Raw genomic sequence first — 23,218 nt, forward strand, 5'->3', positions numbered from 1 at the left:
GTTGAAATTGATGCTTTGTCAGGCAATCAGGTTTATCAAAAAACACAGGTCAGGTATAAACTGTAAGTACCGATACCTTAATCCACCTGGAACAGTAAAAACTATTTTGTATGAAATAAAATCTTTGTATGAAAGATACAGCTGGCAACTTGTCTATTTAATAGTTTTTGTAAGACCGGACCGCAAGCCAGTTTACAATAATTAATACCGTATACAATTTAGCACATTTTCATGATTTGTATTAAGTCACAATCTCTGTTAGTGTTATGGTGATAAGTTCATACTATTTTATCTTGCAGGCCTCGAAATTCACGGCTGACATGTCCGCCGTCACAGCATGTGATGTCCGCGAGAAGTACCCTCTAGATCGGACATATTTGTCCGCCGAGAAATAACACAGGAACTACCGATACAAATCGTCATTGCATAGCACAAACAATTGTTGCAAGAATATAATTTCCCGCGCATCTAGAAAATGTGAATACTGTATCTCCTAGCTTCCATTCAAAAAGGAAAACTTTCGATTTTTACGTTGCTTCAACGATTGATTAACAAAGGCGAACTCTTCGCTAAGAATCGATGGGAATACCGGTACTTCTACACCAGGGGTGACGAACCTTTTTGCTGTCGCGGGCCACTTTGTCAATTACACATGAGTTATCGGGCCACACAACTTTTTAATCGTCAAAATTCCATGACGTCATAGATTGGAATCGACCAAAATTGGTGAATAGTGTTTTCACACCTTTACACACCACACCTTTGTCCGGGAACATCGTGAATCTGGGGTGGTAAAAGGATAGACCCTCGGCCCCAGACGCTCACACGACGACACCTTTATCTTATAACTTTCCTATTTTTTAACTTTAAACCCTGAAAGTTAGTGTTTAGGGCAGTGGTTGCCAACCTTTTTTACCTGGTGGACCCTTTTGGTCGATATTCAAATCTAAATCCCCCCCCCCCCCCCCTATAAATTTAGTTTGTTAAAAACTCGTTTACATTAATATTTTAATCTAAGTTTTGGAAGATAAACTAAACTTTCACTAGTAATAACCTTTTTAGCTGGTAATATTCCTTTTCAAACTAAAATAATTTAATTAAAGAAGAACGTAGCTGAAAAGTATTTTATTCAAAGAATAGGCATTCAAAATTCTAAGAGTCAAATGCATTTAACAGTCTGTGTGAATCTTGTGATTTTTTTTCGATAACTCATGAATGTCGTGGAAGAGTATTGGAAAGAGCACAACGATTATCATTCTCCACGTCTAATCTGTTTCTTTGTTTTGTTTTCATTTGCAAGAGTTGAAAAATCTGATTCGCATAGATAAGTGGAAGCAAATGGAAGGATAATTCGAGTAGCTTTCTCTGCCACTTTGGGATAGGAATTACACATCAATGGCCAAAATCCAGTGATTGATATCTTTCTGAATAAGTCTGTTGCGCAAGAATCCGTTTTGAGTTCTAAAACTTCATCCTGCAATTTATCGAGAAGTTTTTCCACCAGCAATGTGAATGAATTTTGTATTAAATCAAGCTCATCGTCATAAATTTTAGGAAAATATCGAATGAATTCCAGTTCTAATTCTAATGCTGTGAGATGTTGCAAAGTCAATTCTTTTTCCAACTCTGGAAGAACTTGTTCTTTGCCATCAACAACCAGCACCAATGATAATTCTTTAAACATGGGAACATGTTCAATTGTTCATTCTAACTTTTCTCTTTCAATTATTATCAAGCTTGCTGGTGAAAGCTTCCAAAGCATCTTTAAATGCTGAACGGTACTGGTATCTACTCCTGGAAGGGCCACCCAAACCAGCCTGGTCGAAATGTAGAGGCCAGACAAAACGTACTCCCCTCGCGAAGAAGACAGCAGAGCCTTCTAGTACCGACAATCTCCAAATGACGATGACATAAATCAATCACTCTCTTCCAACCTTCCTTGAACCATCATGGAAGCAGTAGCCTACAGTTTGTAAATTTCCATTGTATCAATATGTCAATGGCTCATGGATACAGATAACCCATGTTGATGAGCAATCTGCTTTAAACAGAGATGGCAATTGAATATATACCGTATATTGGTGTTTTCCCTTGCATTTTCAGATTTAGTTTATTCAATGGACCAAACATATCAACCAATTAAGAAAGGAATCTAATCCATCTGTCATCATTCAGCAATCCACAAACAAATTTCAATTTTATTTAAAAGTCAAAAAATAATTTAAGCTTGTCTATGAGCTCAAACACTCGTTTGGTTACGTTTCCTCATGAAAGCCATCCAGTATTTAAATGAAAAAGGAGTAGGCCTACGTGATGGATTGCATCCATGTCAGATTGTCAGTGCACTTAAATAATCGGGAGTTAATCTAATAATAATTTCCTCTTTAACGCTCTAATCTAGGCCAACTTACTAGGCTTAAAAGGTTTACAATCCTAAAACCAAATTCCCCCTGAAAATTTCCCCCCTAGTGGGGAATTCTCCCCCGGTTGGGAACCACTGGACTTTAGGGCAAGAAAATAGCAAAGGAAAGGTGTACCAGTGAAGGCATAAAACAGCTTTGAGATGTCTTTTGTCTTTAACGCATGAGCGATTGTCAAATTGTTTACGGGCCGCACAAAATTCTTTGACGGGCCGCATGCGGCCCGCGGGCCGCAGTTTCGTCACCTCTGTTCTACACTAATCACGCGCAACTTAATTCAAGTCTTACGTCACAATGTCTGGCTTTGATCCAGTAATATTGATAACACGCAAGCAGGGCTGCGATATTTTCTTTCTTGTCGAACGACCAAAAATTCTGCGTTTGTTTGTCGAATAGTAATATGACGTCATAAGAGTCAGATTATAAGCGTTTGGCCGCGAATTACCGCACAAGTTGTGTGGTATCAGCGTCACTTAAGTTTTTAATCGTACGCTGGTTGAGTGATTGCAAAGGAGTATCAAGCGTTAAGTTATGTAGGCCTACCTACCGGACATGTGTATTATTTGTTTTGCTCCATGAAGAGAACTGTTGTAAACGCAAAACTGAGGATCGCAAAAGAAAAAATCCCTTAGGCTATACACCTAGCATAGCCTACTGTGAGAATTTTTCCTTGGCATCTCTTTAGTCTCGCTTAGTACGTACAGTAAATGGTTAGGCACGTACCCGCACGCAAACACAGTTAGGAGCAAAATATGCAACTTACCAAGAAACACAGCGAAGATATAGCGAAAAATGAACTGCGGATAAAAGAAAACGGAACAATAGGCTACTACGATAATACGAAACAACGGCGTAATGTTACAGCGTTTAAGGTGTGCCGAGATGGCAAACAAGCGCCTTCGTACAACATTGCAACTTTAGACCGAAACCCAGATCTTTCGATTGTTGGTGGTACTTCAACATGAGAGGTCGTTTCAACTTCCTGATGAGCTTGAACATCTAGTGAAGCCGTGCTATCGCTATAGGGCCTGACCTTGTATTTGCAGATGGTAGCTCACCGACCGAACTGCTTGTGCAAACTCAGAAACGTCATCACTGTCTCGTCGAGAAAAGAATGTAGGCTATGAACATCTAGTGAAGCCGTGCTATCGCTATAGGGCCTGACCTTGTATTTGCACATGGTAGCTCACCGACCGAACTGCTTGTGCAAACTCAGAAACGTCATCACTGTCTCGTCGAGAAAAGAATGTAGGCTATCGAATAGTATCGATGCGTTGTTCCTTATGCACTGAACGGGTTTATCTATAAAATTTTATTGTTGAAAAGTGAAAACGTAGTAGGCGCATTTTACTAAGCATGCTTTTGCTTACCACTATTAAATTAAACATGTTTAAAATTGAGAATGCTTTGCGACGTTAGGCTACTAAACGCTATTAGCCGGAAGTTTACCTGAATGATAAGTTCCAAAGTGACGTGGCAATGCTTCTCTCAATAGCTCCTGCACTTCACTCGCTGTTTGCTGAACCTTAACCGCTTCTCGGTAAGACCGACCGAAGCTTTTGCCATCCGTGTTGTCGGAGGATTCTTTCGTTTTTTAGTCATTATAGGATACTGACTAACTGAAGACTATCCTATCTCTAGTTGGGCAAAGCTATGCTGTTCTTACAACTTACCTTGCCTTGTCCACCCAGTGACTACCTAATATTCTTAAAGAAGCGAACTCTTATATACCTATAGCGACCTTTCTTATCTGTGTTTCTGATTCTGAACATCTGGTCGGGAACTAGGCTATTTTCTTGATGTAAAAAACTTGCGTAATAAGTAGGCTTTATTGTGCTCTTTTATTGTGTGCTTCTGCGATTATTTTCTCCTGTATCAATCACCTGCTTAAAGTTAGGCTATATAACGGAAAGGAAATCTTAAATTTGTTTTCGTCATCATGCACTGGCTACATAAATCCATCGTTGTTAAATCTTTCAAAGGATGGCATCTCGCCTGGTGCGAGACAAATTTCCTGCAGATGTCCAGACTTCCCGAAACGACGGGTTTTGCTAGCTGGGTTGTGTGCTTTTGTGAATGTGCAAAATCGCCCATTACGTAATCACAGAAACTCTTTTAGTGGAAGGAAGTCGAGTTGCAACCGTGTTTATCTGTCTACTATTCTTTATTCACATTGCAAAACATTTCTGCAATCTTGGAACAACAAGTGCATAAGTCAGACATAAATACAAACTTGCAAACACGTTGACAACTAAAAGTAGCCTACTTCGGTTATTTTATCTATAAAAGAAACCCGTTGTGTCGAATAGCACGAAACGTGTGTGGCGAAATGTTTGATGGCAGGCGTTAGAACTTCGATCAAAGCATTTTCCCGCAGTGTTCAAAATGTTCTGGAAGAGAACTCCTTTTCATAAAAATAGCATCTTTTTTCATCTGTATTTCTGAACATCTGGTCAGAAACTAGACTGTTTTCTACATGTGAAAAACTTTCATAGCAACCTATCCAACAGTCTTTTTACCAGAGCAATATTGTTAATTGGCTCAAACGGCGAAATACAAACTGGCATAGACGTTGACAACTCAACGTAGCCTAGGTTATTTCATCTATAAAAGAAACCCGTTGTGTCGAATAGCACGAAACGTGTGTTGGGAAATGTTTGATGCCAGGCGTTGGAACTTCGATCAAAGCATTCTCCCGCAGTGTTCAAAATGGCGGCGCTGACGTCTTGGGAGTTTCTCGTGTGAAGCGTCGCTTTTAGACCTTGCTTTGAAGTACCTGGCGCAAGAAAGTTTACGTAAGTCAGCACTTTTATGATTGCATCACGTGATTCTTCGGCAGCGATATTTATTCACAAAGCTCCGATTTTATCGTTTATAAATGTACTGAAATTATAGCAACATTTTCGCAAGCGCAGTGACACAGACATCGCATGCGCAGACAAACCAGTGTGTGTGCATTGTTTACGCATTGCGAGCAGTCTGACATCGCATGCGCAGACAACCCTCAAGCGTGTGTGCATTGTTTACGCATTACAAGCAGTCTTTGTGATTACGCAATCCTGCATATTGATTCCCACATGTTGCGTTGTTGCGAAGGATGACGTCCGGTAAATACGATAGGAAACTTGCAAGCTGACTGAATTTACGTATTATAGCGTAGCGGCCGTAGCTTACGGTAGCTACAGCTAGGTGGATACTTTATTTTGTTTTGCTACTCACAGCTGCATCTCTATTTTGCATCAAAAACTATCAACAAGGATAGCTGCACTGTACATGGTAGCGAGCTAATGCACTGACTTTTCCTACACTTGCAAAAATTGCAAGAAAACTTCTGTGCATTCAAGCCACCAGTGTTAGTAGTGAAAGGGTGTTTTCACTTAGTGGCTCAATTGTTTCCAAGAGATCGTGCCTAAAACCCTTTAAGGTCAACATGCTGACATTTTTGTCCAAAAATCTTTAGTTTGCGACAGTTAAATAGCGGCATTGTTTGCAATAAATGTTGTTCGTTTCAGTACTATTTTTCATGGAGTTATAGAAAGCCGTGCTTTGCGATTCACCGTAAAATATCGAAACTTAGATAATATCGTTTTATTTTTGAGAATATCGTATCGAAATTATTTTACCAATATCGTCCAGCTCTAACCTGTCTTGCCTTTGTGAATTCTGAATGACATCTTTAAAATAAATGTAATTCTAATTCAATTTACGTGGATGCAGTTTCATCAATAAATCGCTCTGAATGATTTTACTGATCCTGGTATGAATTTAAGTATAAAGTTAATCAAAAAATACGTCGTGAATGCATCAGATTCACCCGAAGTTTGGACTTTAATGAAAACTGGTTTGGTCTTTTTATAAGATAAAGTGCTTTTTCTGCACATTATTCTTCCCCTTAAAAACATTGCTTGTGCATCTATTGTGGGTGAGTAATGATACTGATAAGTCGTTTAGAGTCTTATAAACTGACTCCTTTACCATTTACCAATACATTTCTGAGCCCTTTAATTGTACCTTGCTGTCACTATAACTTTCAAGTATTGCAGGGTTCAACCTTAACTTTTTTTCGCACTGGCCAACCGGACCAGTGGCTCACCATTTGCACTGGTCCGCACGAAATCACACTGGTCCGTCCCGTTTACTGATAAAAACAAGATTGTCGTGAGAAGCACGAGGCCAACCCAGGGAAAACCACCTTAAAACGAAAATAATGAATGGTGGCAATAACATGGAAATATACAATGGCAATAACAGTAACAACAGTTTATCTAGGCAAGACATTCAATCTACGTTGAGACTTCAATCTACTTGGGGCTCTTCTTCAATTTTTGAATCCGATGATGGGACAATCAAGGGGTCATAATCGGAATCCGATGTGTGTTTGTCTGGCCTTGTAAACACATAGCCATTGTCGGGCCTTCTTGACCTCACAGATGAATCGTTTGCCAGCCATAGTTGTATGGCAGGTTTGGGGTCAAAATCTTTATTTCTGTTGCGATTACCCTTTTTCTTACGATTTAACAACGTCACATGATGTTGCGATTGCTTTTTTCTTACGATTTAACACATGATGTTGCGATTGCCTTTTTCTTACGGTTTAACATGCACGGATCACGTGTTTTGTTGTTTGAAGAGAAGCGCAAACAAGAACCTTGCACTCTAAACGATCAAACGACATAATACGATGATATTTTTGCACTGGACAGCCGGACCAGTGCGAAACGATTCGTACTGGTCCGCGGGGAACTCGCACTAGACATTGGCCAGAGGACCAGTGCTAAGATCGAACCCTGTATTGCTTCAAATTATTTAGTAAAAATAGTACATTCAACATCATATATGCTTTACAAGTTATAATACAAGGCACAATCTATTAGTATGGCGAAAGTACCAAGACACCAACAGATCAACAAAAAAAAAATATTGAACTAATAGATGGTTGCTATTTCCAGGGTATGTAACATTTTTTCGACCAGTTTGCTGGAAATAATTTAAGTCAGAGGTTACCTGGTGGAGTTTTAGGCCAGCTTGTTTCATCAGCATCTACATTTGGGATTATCAAAACATTAAAACAACACAATGATGAGAAACAGAATAACTTCTGGAAAGGTTTTACCGTGTACGGACTGTCTGTTTAAAATGCATGTTAATGTTCATCTTCCCATTTTTGTACGCATTCTTTTATACTTTTTATATGAGCTGGTGTTGTCATACAACATCCACCCAACCACATGATCATTTCTGTATCCAACCATGCTTTGATTTCTGGTAACCAGGAAAGTAGGTTTGATTCACCACATAGCCTATTGTCGGGATAGATGATGCACTTTTGATTTTCTGACATACTTTCTCTTGCTGCTTGAAGAATTAACGGTGTAAACTTTGCATCATAGCAGTTAGCTCCAATTGCTATTACTTGTGAACATTTTGAAAGCTCATTAAACACTGTATTAAATGGATCACCATAACTTGTGTGAGTGCCATTTTTAGTTGTGAAACTAACCCAAGCCTTTTTGTCTGGATATTCTCTTAATAAATCAACCAAAACTTTAGCTTCCTTCAAAGCAGGCAAAGTTTCAAAGGCAAAAATATCTACACCCTTGGAAGCTAATACTTTAACATTGTCTTTGTGAAAATCACTTAATTCTTCGGTGTTAATTCCATCAATGTAAGCACCAGTATACTCTGACATGTCATGCAATATTGCACCATATGGACTAATAGAACCAGATATCAATACATTACGTTGAACACCACTTTCCATTATGGCAGCTTTGCAAATGTCTACACTTGATGCAATGGTTGCTTCAGCTTTTTCTTTCGTCATGCCAGCATGCTTCATGTAAGCACCAACACTTGCTTGATAAGTGGCGGTGGAAATCACATCACATCCTGCTGTTAGAAACCGTTTGTGGCATGCTTTGATAGCATCTGGGTTTTCATGTGTTACCCGAGATAGCCAAAGTGGATCTTCATTCAACTTTTTCCTGTCAAACCCCCCATTGATAAACATATCAGTACCCAACCCACCATCTAATATGTAAATTTTTTTGTTCATAGTTTCCGCATAAGTTTTTTTATAATGAAAACAACATTCTTGCCATATCCTAGAAATTAAAATGCTGTAGCATCAAGCACACAACCTTCAGTGAGGTACCTGCAAGTAAGGAATTAAAAAAATTAAAAGAAACAAGTGCATGTAAGCTCAAACAGCGGAGCACTTACCATGACTTGTTGGCAAAGAAAATTTCATTTGTGCCTGCACAAACATGATTTTGACCTGGAAATACCATGGTTTTTCTTTGCCACAATCATGGTAAGTCAACTTGCGATGGCACTGGGGGCACAGTGAAGCATTCAACAGCTATGGAAAGTTTACGAAGACCTCTACATCATCAAACTGGTACTTTAGATGAAATGATGGATCACTGCACTGAAAAGTTGCCTTCAATACATTTCATGAAACTTCTCAAGGAAGATTTGACGAATGAAAGAAAACGTCTGGAAGAAAGGTGGAAGCTAGCAAGTACAATAAAAGGAACCAGAGGATTTCATTACTTTGAACCAGTTGACAAGTCTAAAATTGGCATCAAAAGAATAAGCAAAAAACTCACACATAATTACACTTTCAACTTTGATACCAAGTACAGCAACAAATGCATCAATCAAGGAAACTTTGTAGCAGTCATGTATGATGGAAAGTGGTTATGTTGGAGTAACTTTGGTAGTTGACACAGAAAATGGTGACATCTTTGTAAATTTTCTGCACCCTAATGGACCGTTTCCATCTTTTCATTGGCCAAGAAGCAAAGACGAATGTTGGATTTCTTTTGAACATGTTTTGTGTGTTGTAGACAGTCCAACCCTTGCAACTGCTCAAGACCAATATCAATTTTCCATGCAATGTTTGCAACAAATTCAAACTCATTGGAGATCAGCTAATAAATAATTAATTTCTGTCACACATATGCTTTGGAATATATTATATATACATTAATATCCAGTTTGATCAATTAATGAAATTGGGAATATAAATTGAAAAGCAGCCCAAAAGTTATCATGGTTCAAAACTGCAATGAGAGTTCAATATAATTATCCTTTGGCTTTTGCTGACGAATTTTGTGATATATCGTTATGTTTTTCTTAAAATTTCTCAAAGCACGATAACCTTTTTTGTTAATTAAATTGCATCTTTGGACCAGGTAAAAAGAGCCACTTCTCTATTAGTATTCTTGGTTTTATTTCCTTCTGGCATTAAACATGTTTGCGCCAACAGCAAAAAATAAAATTGATTGATTGATTGATTGAACTATAGTGCACCACCTCACCACCTCACAATCCCAAAAATCTGGAGAAGAGCTTTAGTAGTTGCGATCCCTAAGCCTCACAAGCCACCAGAGGACCCAAGGAGTTATCGTCCAATATCCCTCCTCTGTGTTCCTTTCAAGATCCTCGAAAGACTGATCTATGCCCGCGTCAACCCAATCATCGACCCGCTCCTTCCAAAAGAGCAAGCTGGGTTTCGGCGCGGAAAATCCACTGTAGATCAGGTCACACTGTTGACCCAAGACATCGAGGACTGCTTTGAGGCAAAAAAGAAGGCCGGCGCTGTCTTTCTAGATCTCACAGCTGCCTACGATACTGTATGGCATCGCGGCCTTACTTGCAAGCTGCTTCGCCTGCTTCCTGATCGACATATGGTCCATATGATTATGGAACTTGTCAGGAATCGAAGCTTCACCCTCACCACCGGCAACCCACGGCGAAGCAGACTGAGACGCCTGAAAAACGGCGTCCCACAGGGATCGGTCCTGGCTCCACTTCTTTTCAACATCTACACCCACGACCTGCCAACCACGGTCTCCGCAAAATACGCTTATGCGGACGACCTGGCAATTCTCCACTCCACAAAGTCGTGGGAAAGTCTAGAAGACACCTTGAGCCAGGACATGCAAACCATCTCAGCCTATCTCCAGAACTGGCGACTGAAACTCAGCGAAACCAAAACTGTGGCGGCAGCTTTCCACCTACACAATCGGGAGGCTGATCGTGAGCTACATGTCCACAACAACGAAAAACCTCTGTCCTTCTGCCCCGAGCCAAGGTATCTTGGGGTGACACTAGACAGATCGCTCACATACCGCCACCATTTGGTGTCACTGCGCAAGAAACTGACATCCCGCGCTGCATTACTGAAGCGCCTGGCAGGCTCTAGCTGGGGGGCGAGGGCTGACACTTTGCGAATAGCAGCCTTAGCCCTTGTCTACTCTTCAGCAGAGTACTGTGCACCTGTCTGGTGCCGCAGTGCTCACTGCCACAACATCGACACTGCCATAAACAGTGCCCTGCGCACAGTGACCGGATGCCTGCGTCCCACACCATTGGACAATCTCCCCATTCTCGCTGGCATCCAACCTGCTGAGCTTCGTCGCGAAGAAGCCACTCTGTCCCTCGGTCGACGGGCACTGGAGCCTAATCATCTTCTCCACCACAAGATCTCTGCCTTCCCAAACGGGCACCCCCGCCGACTGAAATCAAGACACCCATTCGTGCCAGCCGCTCGGCTTCTGATTAACGAAGCTGATGAACAAGACATCTCTGCGGCTACTTGGGCGGACCATAAATGGAATTCTGAATAGAGGTCAAGCACCACCAGACTCCATTCATTCATCCGCGACGCCGACACACGCCCCATCGGCCTGACACTACAGAGACAGGCATGGGTGCGCCTCAACCGTCTCCGTACGGCGTCGGGCTTTTCCGCTCAACCATGCACCAATGGGGAATGGCTTCTTCCTCCTCCTGTGAATGTGGTGCCGAGGAACAGACCGCAGACCACATCATCAATGACTGTACCATCTTCAAGCCACCTAACGGAGTGGAAGGTCTGCGCGTCATGGATGATGAAACTAAAGACTGGCTGCTCTCTAGCAGCCTTCCAGTGTAGTCCGGGAACATCGTGAATCTGGGGTGGTAAAAGGATAGACCCTCGGCCCCAGAAGCTCAGACGACGACGAACTATAGTCAAGTCAAGTCAATTTATTTTGTTTTAACAGCGCCATATATTAACAAATAATCAGAGTAAATTGTAATTGTCAAAACAATGCATTATACAATCATTAAAAACCAATTTCAAGTGAAACATTTTACACATTGAATTTCAATAATCTTTGCTTTGATTTTCAGTAGTCATAGTATGGTTAATCGACTAAGCAAGATATTCAAAGCTTTCAACTTACCCATTACGTTTACTAATGTATATATTTTGCGCATAATTGGAAAAAAGGGAAGCAAAGCACTGTTGAACAATTATAAAAACAATCAATTTAGCCACTTTGTGTATATGGTACATTTCGACTTACTACGCCTAAATTTTCTCAAATACACAAAGATATCTTTGTTTCACTGTATAGGGGAAGTCAAAACCTTTCATATGATGTATTACTCGAAAAAATTGAAGAGGGGCCTTTTTCAGTATAGTGCTTGGAAGTTACGTCACGGTTGATTGATTTCAATTCCACAACAATATTAACTTGTCTTTAAAATCATTCAACCATGACCAAAATTGTTGAAAGTTTGTAAATGTGTTGACTTCAACCAAACTTAAGTTCTCACAAAATTTGAAGTTTGTAACATTAATGGTGTATGTTTTATTTACGTTTAAAATTTGTTGTACCAACTTTTCACTAATTTCATGCTTGAGCGAACGCAAAAACACCTCATTTTCAAATGGCCATATCCCGAAAACCGCTGAACCGATTTTGCTGAGATTGGTATCATTTTTCTCAGAATGACTTGCTCTGCAAAGTGTCTAAGTTTCATCAAAATCTGAGACCATGGGTTACATAGCTTGGTCAAGTTGACAAAGACTTACCCAAAAGCTAGATTTTCTGACTTGCAAATTTTGTACTTTTTACACTCATTGTTCAAGATTTCTGTCTATGACATCACAATTAACATTATTGCTTGTTGATGACATCACAATTTACGTATTGTTTGTCATGACAATTGTTATGTAGCTCATGAATGAATTGAATACTGGTATGAGCCAGAATGATTATGAGTTATTATTATTATTTGCAATCAGACATAAAGTCCATAGAATTCAAATTTTTAACAGTCGTCACACAAAAAATCAGACTAACACAACATCAGTGTAATTTGAAACTGAATTAAGCACCTAAATGACAGAGCACCGCACCTAAATATCCTGATGCCACAGTGCCTGCACCTATTTGACATGCACCTAAAAGACGTGGACCCTTCAAGCAGATGGTAGCTACATAATTGTGTCCTAATCAAATTATTCAAACCTATATATAATATTTACCAGGTAATCTTTCATTATTTACCTAATTGTACCACCCTTGATAATAATTTTAAACTTTTCAGAGCAGCAGTCATTTTCATATATGATAATATGTCACTCATGCCACATTATCTCAAAAAGCCAAACAAATGTCTTAAAAATATTTCATTTAGGTGGTAACCTCCTGGTATAGCCACCAGAAGAACGCCAGTCGTTTTATTTACACAAGAACTTTTGTTACAAATTATGAATCATTGCTTTTATGTCAAAAGAATGTCCACAGTATTGATTTTACCAGGTACAACACTGATAAGTCAAGGACACAGTTTTTTCAAGATAGTAAAGACTTTCTACTGTATTTCAAAATCCAACTTAGAAACTGCGGTTGGCTTCGTTCTCTGGACACCAGGCTTCTTTGAAGCAAAATGGAGAGAAGGATTTTGGCATAGTTGCAACAATTTGAGAAATTTAAAAAAATTAAGTACCGGTATATAAATATATAATATTATAAATACACAAATTGGTGTCTATAGGCCTGAAAAAGAACAAAAAGAGAACTTTGCTATGTTAGTTTTGGAATGGCCCGTTTCGGCGAGTGCCCTATTCGGCGAGAGCCCTTTTCGGCGAGATCCCTATTCAGTGATTTTTTGAATTTTTTTTTAAATTATTGAGTACCGTAGCCTAATTATCATTGCCGTTTTAGGGTTGGAGTTGGGAGGGTTAAGGGTTTAAGGATTAGGGGGTTAAGGGTTAGGGGGTTATTTAAACGTTTAGCGACGTTAAAACGATGTAAAAGCAACAATAATAATTAGGCTACGGTACCGATAATTTAAAAAAAAAAATCGAAAAATTGCCGAATAGGGAACTCGCCGAAAAGGGCTCTCGCCGAATAGGGCACTCGCCGAATCGGACTAGCCAAATTGGACTTGCTGAATAGTAGCAGACTCTGTTAGTCTGCCCTGGTGCATTCTCAAGAGAACAACTGTTAATGGTCAATGTGGAGGACACAGCTGTTAATGTGTTTGGTTTAGCTCCTCGCAAAGAAAACTCTACAAAAAGATATCCTACCAAGGGAAAAGCAGTTTCAAAACGTACCAGAAACAGCAAACTAAATAGTTCAATAAGAAATTAAAAGCAAAATAAAAATCGTGCCTAAAGTAATCTGGCAACACCACCTGTCACATTGCTCCAGACTTGTTTGTCTAGCCAACCTTCCACCAGGTTTTCAAATTTTTGTCGGCACTGAATCGTTTCAAAGTAGCTACACCATCTGGCAAATTGACTACACTTGCCAACTGCACAGCGTACGCATACTTATGCAGTGTGGTCTGAGGTAACAAATTACAGTGTAGACTTAAATATTTTTGATATGATGACATAAACAGGCTGCTTCGATCATTTTATGAGCAGCATATTTGTGTCATAGCTGGTCACAACGGTAAACCATAATTTCTTCGTGGGAAATTTGTAACATAAATTTCCTGGATCCATGCAATGACCGAAAGAGACACTCTTCTGAAAACGTCTATTCAAGAATTTTATTTCTGTAAAAATAGCCTCAAGGCTGCCGAAGAATGGAGGAAACACCGTACCCACTAAAACTTGTACTACAATACAAATTATTTAGATAAAGACGGAAATTTGGTCTAGTTGGTCCCTGAAATGATCAAGCTACAATTCGCAATTTAAATCAACCAATCCATAAAAAAAAGTCATGTTGCCAATCTTGCTGCAGGACAGATTGACTACCGAGAACGAGTTATATCTTGGTCAATAGTTTTGTTCAGGTTGCCGATCACAGGCACTCAGTGACAGTCTCTTCTGAAAGAATATGTGCACTTCCTGTTGATTGATTGGAAGGTGAGTCCTGGGCAGTTAACACTTTGCAGTGTGACTTCAAAAACATATTTTACCGGTTTGGATAGGAAAGTTGCTGTCCGCATCATGATCATCACACGATCTCAGCTCTACAGTGTTGCCAGACGTTGTTTTTAACTTTTCAACTAGACCAGGGGTCTGCTTGCAACACCATTATTATAAGCTTGCTTGGATTGATGGTTGATTTTCTGCTGATTAACATCTCCCTTACAACTCTTGTGGCGCAACATCTAGCGGAATGGAAGAAAAACCTGTGCACAGTGTTGGGCGCGAAAACTCACTTTTCAGTTAAGCTGTTGCCTAACGATAATTCGATAACCTAAACTAAAAATGCCTAAAGCGATAACGATAAATCAAAAAAAGTTAAGCAATAACGATAAACGATCAAATTATCGCCGATAATGTCTGATGACGATAAATTTTTTTTTCTTGATTAGCGCTGCCCCATCCCATGCAACACGAACTGTTTTCATCAACATGACGAAAAATCAAACATAATATACTGTACAGGGACAAAACTTTTTGTAAGTTATGCATGAATAGAATCGCAACAGCGGCAGCGGGTATCGAATCTTCAACCTCTTGATCCAGAATCAAACCATTAAGGTAACCGCCGTGCTTATAATTATGGTGTCGGCAGCAGTGGCCGAGTGGTTAGCGCGTTGGGCTCGCAGTCGAGAGCCTGCATGTTCGACTCCAGCCACCCGCACTTGCTGTTGTTTCTCTGGGCAAGAAACTTTACGATAATTGCCACTACCCAGTGATCGATTTTGAGTAATGGGTAGTATAGCCTACCAAATTTAAGTCATAAGTAGAGTAGACAACCGGAAACAGACATTGCTGTCGGCTGCAGCGTGGGTCAGGTGTATGTCGGAAGGCGTACACCGATGCATAGCGCTGAAGTCCGCTTTCCCGCAATGCAGGATAAAGATATGACAAACAAACAAACATACCTTCAGATACCAGTTGGATGCTTTTATCAATTGAGTTACACTGCCGCTTACGTGCAGTAGGCAAAATAATTAAATCGAATGAAAATATCATAAAAAATTCATATATCATAAAAAATTCCAAACTTTTTATTTAGCTTTCTGCTTAAAGGACTGTTTACAGCAGTCAGCAATAATTGAAAAAATTCCAAAAAACGCAAAATGCTTGAAAATTTAGGCTATCAGTAGGCGTTATTGGTAGTAAAAATGTGCATACTGTGAAATCCATCAAGCTTGTCAAATTAGTCGTGTTTGTTCTAGAACAATAAAATAATTTTATCGTAATTTCAGATAATTCTTTTTTTGTTTTCTTTGTAAACACTATCATTAAATCAATGGCAGAACGCTGAGTTGTTGAGATAAGAATTAGGCTACAATGTATTGTAGGCACTGTATTAGTGAGAATAAAAATATTTGATTGAGGTAGGCTATGTCGCATAGGTAAATGAGAAAGGTTATACTGTATTTAGCATTATTTTACCACGCAACTCGATGCGCCTATTGCCATGCAAAAACTACTACAAGATGCAAAAAATGTGATGTTGGTCTGCATGTCAAATGCTTCAAGCAATATCATATTCCGCAATGACTTGTTTCAGTGATGTTGTGTTAGGCTACTTTGCTAATTTTCATCTTCACATTTTTTGAACTTTCATTTCAATAAAATGCTCGATGACAATAATGACATGACAAGGCATGAACAAGACATTTCCCATTTATCATTTTGAGCGATAAGTAAAACGTAATAACGCTTACGCACAAGAAACTTGTGAAACTTGATAACGGATTTGCCTAGCGTCCTATATCTTGGACGGCTTTTTTCTCAAAAAGTACAAACACAATTAGGAAAAAAATAATTGTGATATGATCTTTAGGTCATAATTATGCAATATTTAAATTTTCCGAAAAATTTAAAGTACTTTCACTTTCGGCACAAATGGGTTAACCTTTTAAGTTATATGGCACTTACGCATTTGGTTATTATTTTTGGATTAAAGTTATATTGCTAAGCTAGAAAAAAATCGATCTTACAGTCTATAACCGATCTTGTGTTGTTATTGTGTGTGAATTTTGTTTGTTTGTTTATCTTTATCCTGCATTGCGGGAAAGCGGACTTCAGCGCTATGCATCGGTGTACGCCTTCCGACATACACCTGACCCACGCTGCAGCCGACGGCAATGTCTGTTTCCGGTTGTCTACTCTACTTATGACTTAAATTTGGTACTACACATTACTCGAAATCGATCACTAGGTAGAGGCAATTATCGTTAAGTTTCTTGCCCAGAGAAACAACAGCAAGTGCGGGTGGCTGGAGTCGAACATGCAGGCTCTCGACTGCGAGCCCAACGCGCTAACCACTCGGCCACGGCTTTTTATGGTGAATTTTGTCTTAAACTGAGTTTGTGGCGTAACCGCACGTCTCAAGGCAAGTTCTTGCAATTTTAGTTAATCTACTCATCTAAATATTTAATGCAATTAAAACAGTACGGTAAGTTTCATGTTTTGACGAGAGAGATTTTATTTTTTTACGACAATTGCTAAAAACTAACACTTCCAACGAGAAAAAAAACACAAGAAGGGCGTGCCTCCTCCCTTGACAACGACCTGTGCACACACACTTCAGGCACTGAAGAAGAACTGGGTTCAATTTTAGTTTCATTAACTAGGTGGCTAGTAAAAATATTACTTTTTATAGTCTTTCCACTTGTGTGTTGATCCGAAATAAAATTTATCGGCGATAATCAAATATTGCCTTTGGCAATAACGATGAACGATAACTCAAAAAATAATTGAGCGATAACGACAGGTGATAAAAATTTATCGCCGATAATTATCGCCGTTAAATTATCGCCGATAATGCTTATCACTGCCTGTGTAACGTTTGTCTACTGGTAATTGCAGGTGTAATTGGTCCCACTCCACAAATCTTAATTTTTGTTACGATTTTATGACAAAAATTGGCTTTTTTTTATGCTTTTTTTGCTTATTCTATGCTATTTTTATGCTTTTGCACCGGCCACATTATATTGCTTAACTGAAGTTACATTCGCCAAAAAAGTTTGGAAGCAATCCACACTACTGACGAGATACCAGCGACTTAAGGGAGGGATTTCAAACAATTTTCATTATTAACTAATATACCATAAGCAAACAAAACCAAGCAACAACACGGCGTTTATCATGATACACAGGAAAAATAACTAAAAATTGCAAACGTTTTCAGCTAAACATCTAGCCCTTGTCAAGCATTTTGAGAAATGATTTGTACTACTGGTCACAGCGGTAAACCATAATCTCTTCGTGGGAAAATTGTAACATAAGATTCCCGAATCCGTTCGTCTGTATATAATGACCGAAGAAACACACACTTGAACTTCTTTTCAAACAGTGTATTTCTGTAAAATTAGCCCGCGGCTATCGAAATGACTGGTGCAACGCCTTACACCTCAAAACTGTCACTACGATACAGATTACTTGGATAAAAGACGGAGAATTTGTCCAGCTAGCAAGCACCAAATAAACTAGTTAAATGTGCGACCGACTTCCAACAAACAACTTCGAGAATGAATCAGAAAAATTTGTGATAACTCAAAGGCACAATGTTTAAACCGGTTTCAACAGGTTTGACACGAGTCTTACGGACGATGGTGCAATTTTGGCTCATGTTTTAGGAATTTCCATGACGTAATATTCAGTAGACCCGAACGGTTTCTACATGACGTTTGACCAGGCGAACAACCGTCTGGAACATTGCGGCCCCTAGTTATGACAGTCTGACATGGCATAACTAAAAAAGAATTGACGACAATTGTGAGCCAATGAATAAAAACACATGATACACAAATTGTTTGAATCACTCACGTTTAAGTTAATACGCAAATACAAAGGGCATGCAAAGAATGAACAGCAATAAAAATAAACACGACGATACATGAAATTGGTACCATAGGTAGTAGGTACATGCAAAAAAATGACGCTATATACAATGATTGCGATAATAACCGACTGTTCTGGGCTCAGACAAGTGTCGGCCACCGCAGACAAAACCAGGCTCAAACCCTAACACTTAGGTGTTCTTTACGGGGGCGAGGCACGAAATATCCCTCAACACATAGTCTACTTTCACTTTCCCCGTACTCTCATCATAGTTGCAGACGGAAACTTTAGCTCTACGAACCACAGGCTTCCCTTTCCTAATTTGTGGAACTACCTCATGCACCCTCCCAAGTTGATACTTCCCACGTTTACCAATGTCCTGGAGAGAACCTACCACTACAAGTTGACCAGGCTCCAAATTCTCGGCCATTTTTAGCCATTTTTGTCTGTAGAAAAATGAGATTGAGGCTCGAACCTCGCAATCTGCCATGCTAGTTGCATGTAAGGAGGCAAAAATAAAAAAAATATATTAAAATGAGCTAAGGATTTAAGTAACATTTGACACTGCGATAAATCTACAAAAAATTACATAATTATGTTTCCCTGCAACGGCAGCTTGTTGGCAATTAGTAGGCTTTATCTAAGCAACGTTTAAAAACATTAAAATTGGCAAATGGCACTTCGGCATAAAATGAAATAAATTGTCGACATCGGCTGCTGAATGGGCTGTCTGCCGCGGAACAATTCGCTTCATAACATCCATTGATCGGACAACAACAAAAATCAGTTACGTTTAACAAGCAATAAATTGCCGGCATGGTGCTTTAAAAGTAGGCTACAATACGCTACAGAAAAATTGTTAGAAAATCGACGCGTGAAATCATAAAAGGTGACATGTTTTTACAAAATAATTGTGAGCTCGTGTTTTGTTTTTTTTATTGACGTAGAAATAAAAGTTTTGTAGCATAATGTACTTACCAGAGTCTCCATAATTTTGGTTATCTTGTTAAACTTACTTTTATTTTTAAAAACCTACTTACGTGCGGGGTAACCAATGTGGTTATATTTATTTTACGTAACTTATAAAAATGTGGTAATATATTATTTAGGTTATTTAAGTGTAAGGATAGTTTATGTTTAAGTATGAGAATGGTTTGTTTATAAGTTGAGTTGAATTTTACGGCTGTCTGACTACCTGATGAAATTTCTATCTATCTAATTTATCTATCTGACTCCATTATCTAATTTGGCTATCTGACTCCATGAAATAATTTCCACACAATTATTGTTAGTCGAATTATAATTTTAAGTTATCAGAAGGTGTTCATATAATGTTGTAGGTCTATAACACAATTTGAATTTAAACAGTACAGAATAATGAAATTACAGGGTAGTGAAACATTATCACGAGTTATTACATTTTAATTAAACAATCATTTTAATGTTTTTCTGAGGGCTGAACTGGTCTAACTGAGCTGGTTTGATGTAAGCCAGTCCGATTTGATAGAGTTAGAGCTCTTTGTCTAATTGAGCTGGTTTAATGTGATAGAGCTGGTCCGATTTAATAGAGTTAGAGCTCTTTGTCTAATTGAGCTGGTTTAATGTGATAGAGCTGGTCCGATTTAATAGAGTTAGAGCTCTTTGTCTAATTGAGCTGGTTTAATGTGATAGAGCTCTCGTCAAAGGACGAACAAACCATTTTATTGTGTGCGCCCTTTTTTCTATTTTCTTTGGGAGCAGTTGCATGGAAAATTACAGAAACTTTAGTAAAAGGCAGGAAAACTTATACGATGAAATAATGGATCGCTACATAAGTATGGGGTCAAAAGTGAGGCAGGGGTGATGACAGTAAAATCCCTAGGGTCGTCACTCAAAGGTACCAAAGGGGGTTCGTTCACGATCCGAACGGCACTGCCAGAGTTTGCAAAATACCATCTCGGTAACGAAAAATCCTTAAGCAGGTCCAAAGAGCGAAGCCACGACTCCCACTCTTTAACAAAGCTATCAGGGACCTCGGTGTCCCAATCAAACTTGTCTATTGCCAATTGCTGAAGTATAAGGCGTGCTTTTAGAAAAAATGGCGCTCCAAAGCCTAGCGGATCAAAATTTTGTCCAAGCTGACTGAGCATACTTCGGCGCGTGTGTTTAGCTAAGGGCTTTAAGGAACATGCGATACGCATCTCGTCAGACTCGGTTTGCCACACACAACCCAATGTCTTCGCTGATGGCAAAGTCATATTTTCAGTCTGAAAGTCAATGTCACGAATCAAAGGTGAAAGCATCTCATTATCCAAATTTGACAAGACAATCATAGCCTCCTTGTTAGCACTCCACTTACCAAGTTTAAACTCACGGCTATCAAACAAAGCAATTGATTCATGAGTGATTTGCTGAGCTTTCTCTAAGCCAGTAGTTCTCAAACTGTGCGTCGCGACGCCCTGGTGCGTCGTTTCACTTTTCCAAGGGCGTCGCAGAATAGTTCCGTTTCTTGGTGAAACTCAGTTTAAGATTATAAAAATGAGGTTAACCCTTTGAGGACCGCTGGGACACATGTGTTCTATGCACTTAGCCGATTACACCGCAACTAACTAAAAAAATTGCCACTGCTGATACCCTAACGTAGTACTGGATGTCAATCCTTCAAAAAAAAATTGGAAACTCTGAATCATTTTTCTTGGTGTTATTTCAGTTTGAAAACAGTGAATAGTTGAGGTTGCAAGTGCGTTTTTTTTCTTTCAAATTTGCGAAGCATATTTATTTACATTTGTCCAAGCTCGAGTCGAAATTTGCAAAATACTTCCCGGAAAAATTATTCAAACTACGAATGGATTCGTGATCCTTTCGTAGCAGGAAATCCGGCAAATTTTTGGATTCAATGAATGACGATTATCCAGGTTTGGTGAAAGAAAGCACTGCGAATTATTATCCCATTCGCCACGTCGTATTTATGTGAAGCAAAATTTTCTGCCTTGGCGGTGATAAAACCAAATATCGATCACGAATAAACAGTGTAAGAGAAATGCGGGTGGCAATTTCAAAAATTCTCCCAAGATTCAATGAACTTTGTGAAAACAAACAAGCCCACACGTCACATTAAATAATATGCATTGCTTTTTAGTGTTGTGTCAATAAACAAAACTTTAATCATAAGTTTCTTCATTTACTTTTATTTGCTGGTGCGTCGCAAGTCCAGAAAACTTTTGTAGAGGCGTCGCAACAAAAAAAAGTTTGAGAACCACTGCTCTAAGCTATCAGCCGAAAATATAAAATCATCCATGTACATATTATTTGCAATATTGCAGAGAGTCAATTCACCAGCACTGCTGGGATTCTGCTCGATCATTTTCTTTATAGCCAAGCAAGCGATATACGGGCTACTCTTTATTCCCCAAGGGTGTACACAAAAACGAAATGGTACCATCCTACCATTTTCAAGGTCATCATCTTCAAACCACAATATACGAAACAAATCCCTTTGCGACTCAGGTAACTTTATTTGAAAGAAGCATTTAGTCACATCAGCCATGAGACCAAATCTACCAAGCCGAAATCTAGCCAAGACATCTACCAGAGGGTTTAACAAGTCATGACCCGAAAACATTACATCATTAACACAAGTTCCTCGAAATTCAGACTTGCCATCGTAAACAATGCGTTTTTTTTAATTGTGACGTAACAAAGTACGGTAAATACCATTCAAATCCCTTGACATTTCCTGCTTCACCAGTACGCTCAATATAGCCATTTGATTTAAGATCTTTCATGGTGTCAGTCAGGGATACCAAAACAGTACGGGATGCGCAACTACGCCCCTAGTGATCATTTTTGACGCCAACTGACGGTACACTCACACATGGCAGTGATGAGTGATCAGTGATGGCACATTTGCACAGTACTCAGCACTCAGCACTAGCAGTCAGTGACCACAGGAAATCAATAGTCTACGGTTATCGGTGATTAACCTGATCTGTGGGCTACTGTATATTTTAGTTAAATTGTAAGGCCAATTTACAGAGACATTGCAGCCCGTGAGTAGAAATATATTTTAATGTTACAATTGGTTTATAACTAAGGGTGTTCACTGTGTGGTTAGTGTTAAAATCAGTATTATTCAAGAAGGAGTAGATTACCTGACTCTAACTGACTATTTTATGCATGAAGCCTAACCCTTTCTAAAAGTTACTGATAAGTGGCACATGAAAACAGATGTGTAGTGGTGTCAGGCCTAACTGTCCAATTTTGCAAAGAGACATTGAGGTTAATCTGGTATTAAAAAATGATTGCCTACTGTATTTTAATCATTATGTAATACTGTAGGCCTATATACTATAGCCTAACTAACCAAATATAGAGCTTTGCAAAAGGGTGCAACCTATTTCGTCCCTTGAACACTTCGTACCCCGATTTCAGAGGACGAAATCAGAGTACGAGTTGTTCAGGGACGAAATAGGTTGCATTGTTTGCAAAACACATTTATGTTATGTGCTGTAGAATAGAAATTATTAATGCTATTTATTAACCAAAACATACAATTTTGCAACATTACAATTTTGCTTACCCTATTGTACGGTACGGTAACTCCCTAAAACAGTAATTCTGTTTATTTATAGCTTTTCTACTTGTACAATATTACAGTTCAAGGTGAAATTCTGCTCCAGTATTATAAGATTTTTTATGCAATATGGGATACTGTTGTGCTCCAGGGTTGTTGTGCTCCAGGGTGCAAAGTTGGTAATCGTGCGTTTAA

General features: G+C 39.1%; 1 protein-coding gene across 1 annotated transcript; it reads right to left on the bottom strand.

The window, feature by feature from the left end:
- Positions 1–7,201: 7,201 nt before the first annotated feature.
- On the bottom strand, positions 7,202–8,565 carry LOC145784612 (uncharacterized). The gene has a single exon (XM_082596473.1). The coding sequence runs from the start codon at positions 8,473–8,475 to the stop codon at positions 7,564–7,566; it is 912 nt and encodes a 303-aa protein (XP_082452599.1). The 5' UTR covers positions 8,476–8,565; the 3' UTR covers positions 7,202–7,563.
- Positions 8,566–23,218: the final 14,653 nt, after the last annotated feature.

Source organism: Aplidium turbinatum, chromosome 15 (assembly GCF_918807975.1).
Source record: "Aplidium turbinatum chromosome 15, kaAplTurb1.1, whole genome shotgun sequence".
NCBI classification, from domain to species: Eukaryota; Metazoa; Chordata; class Ascidiacea; order Aplousobranchia; family Polyclinidae; genus Aplidium; species Aplidium turbinatum.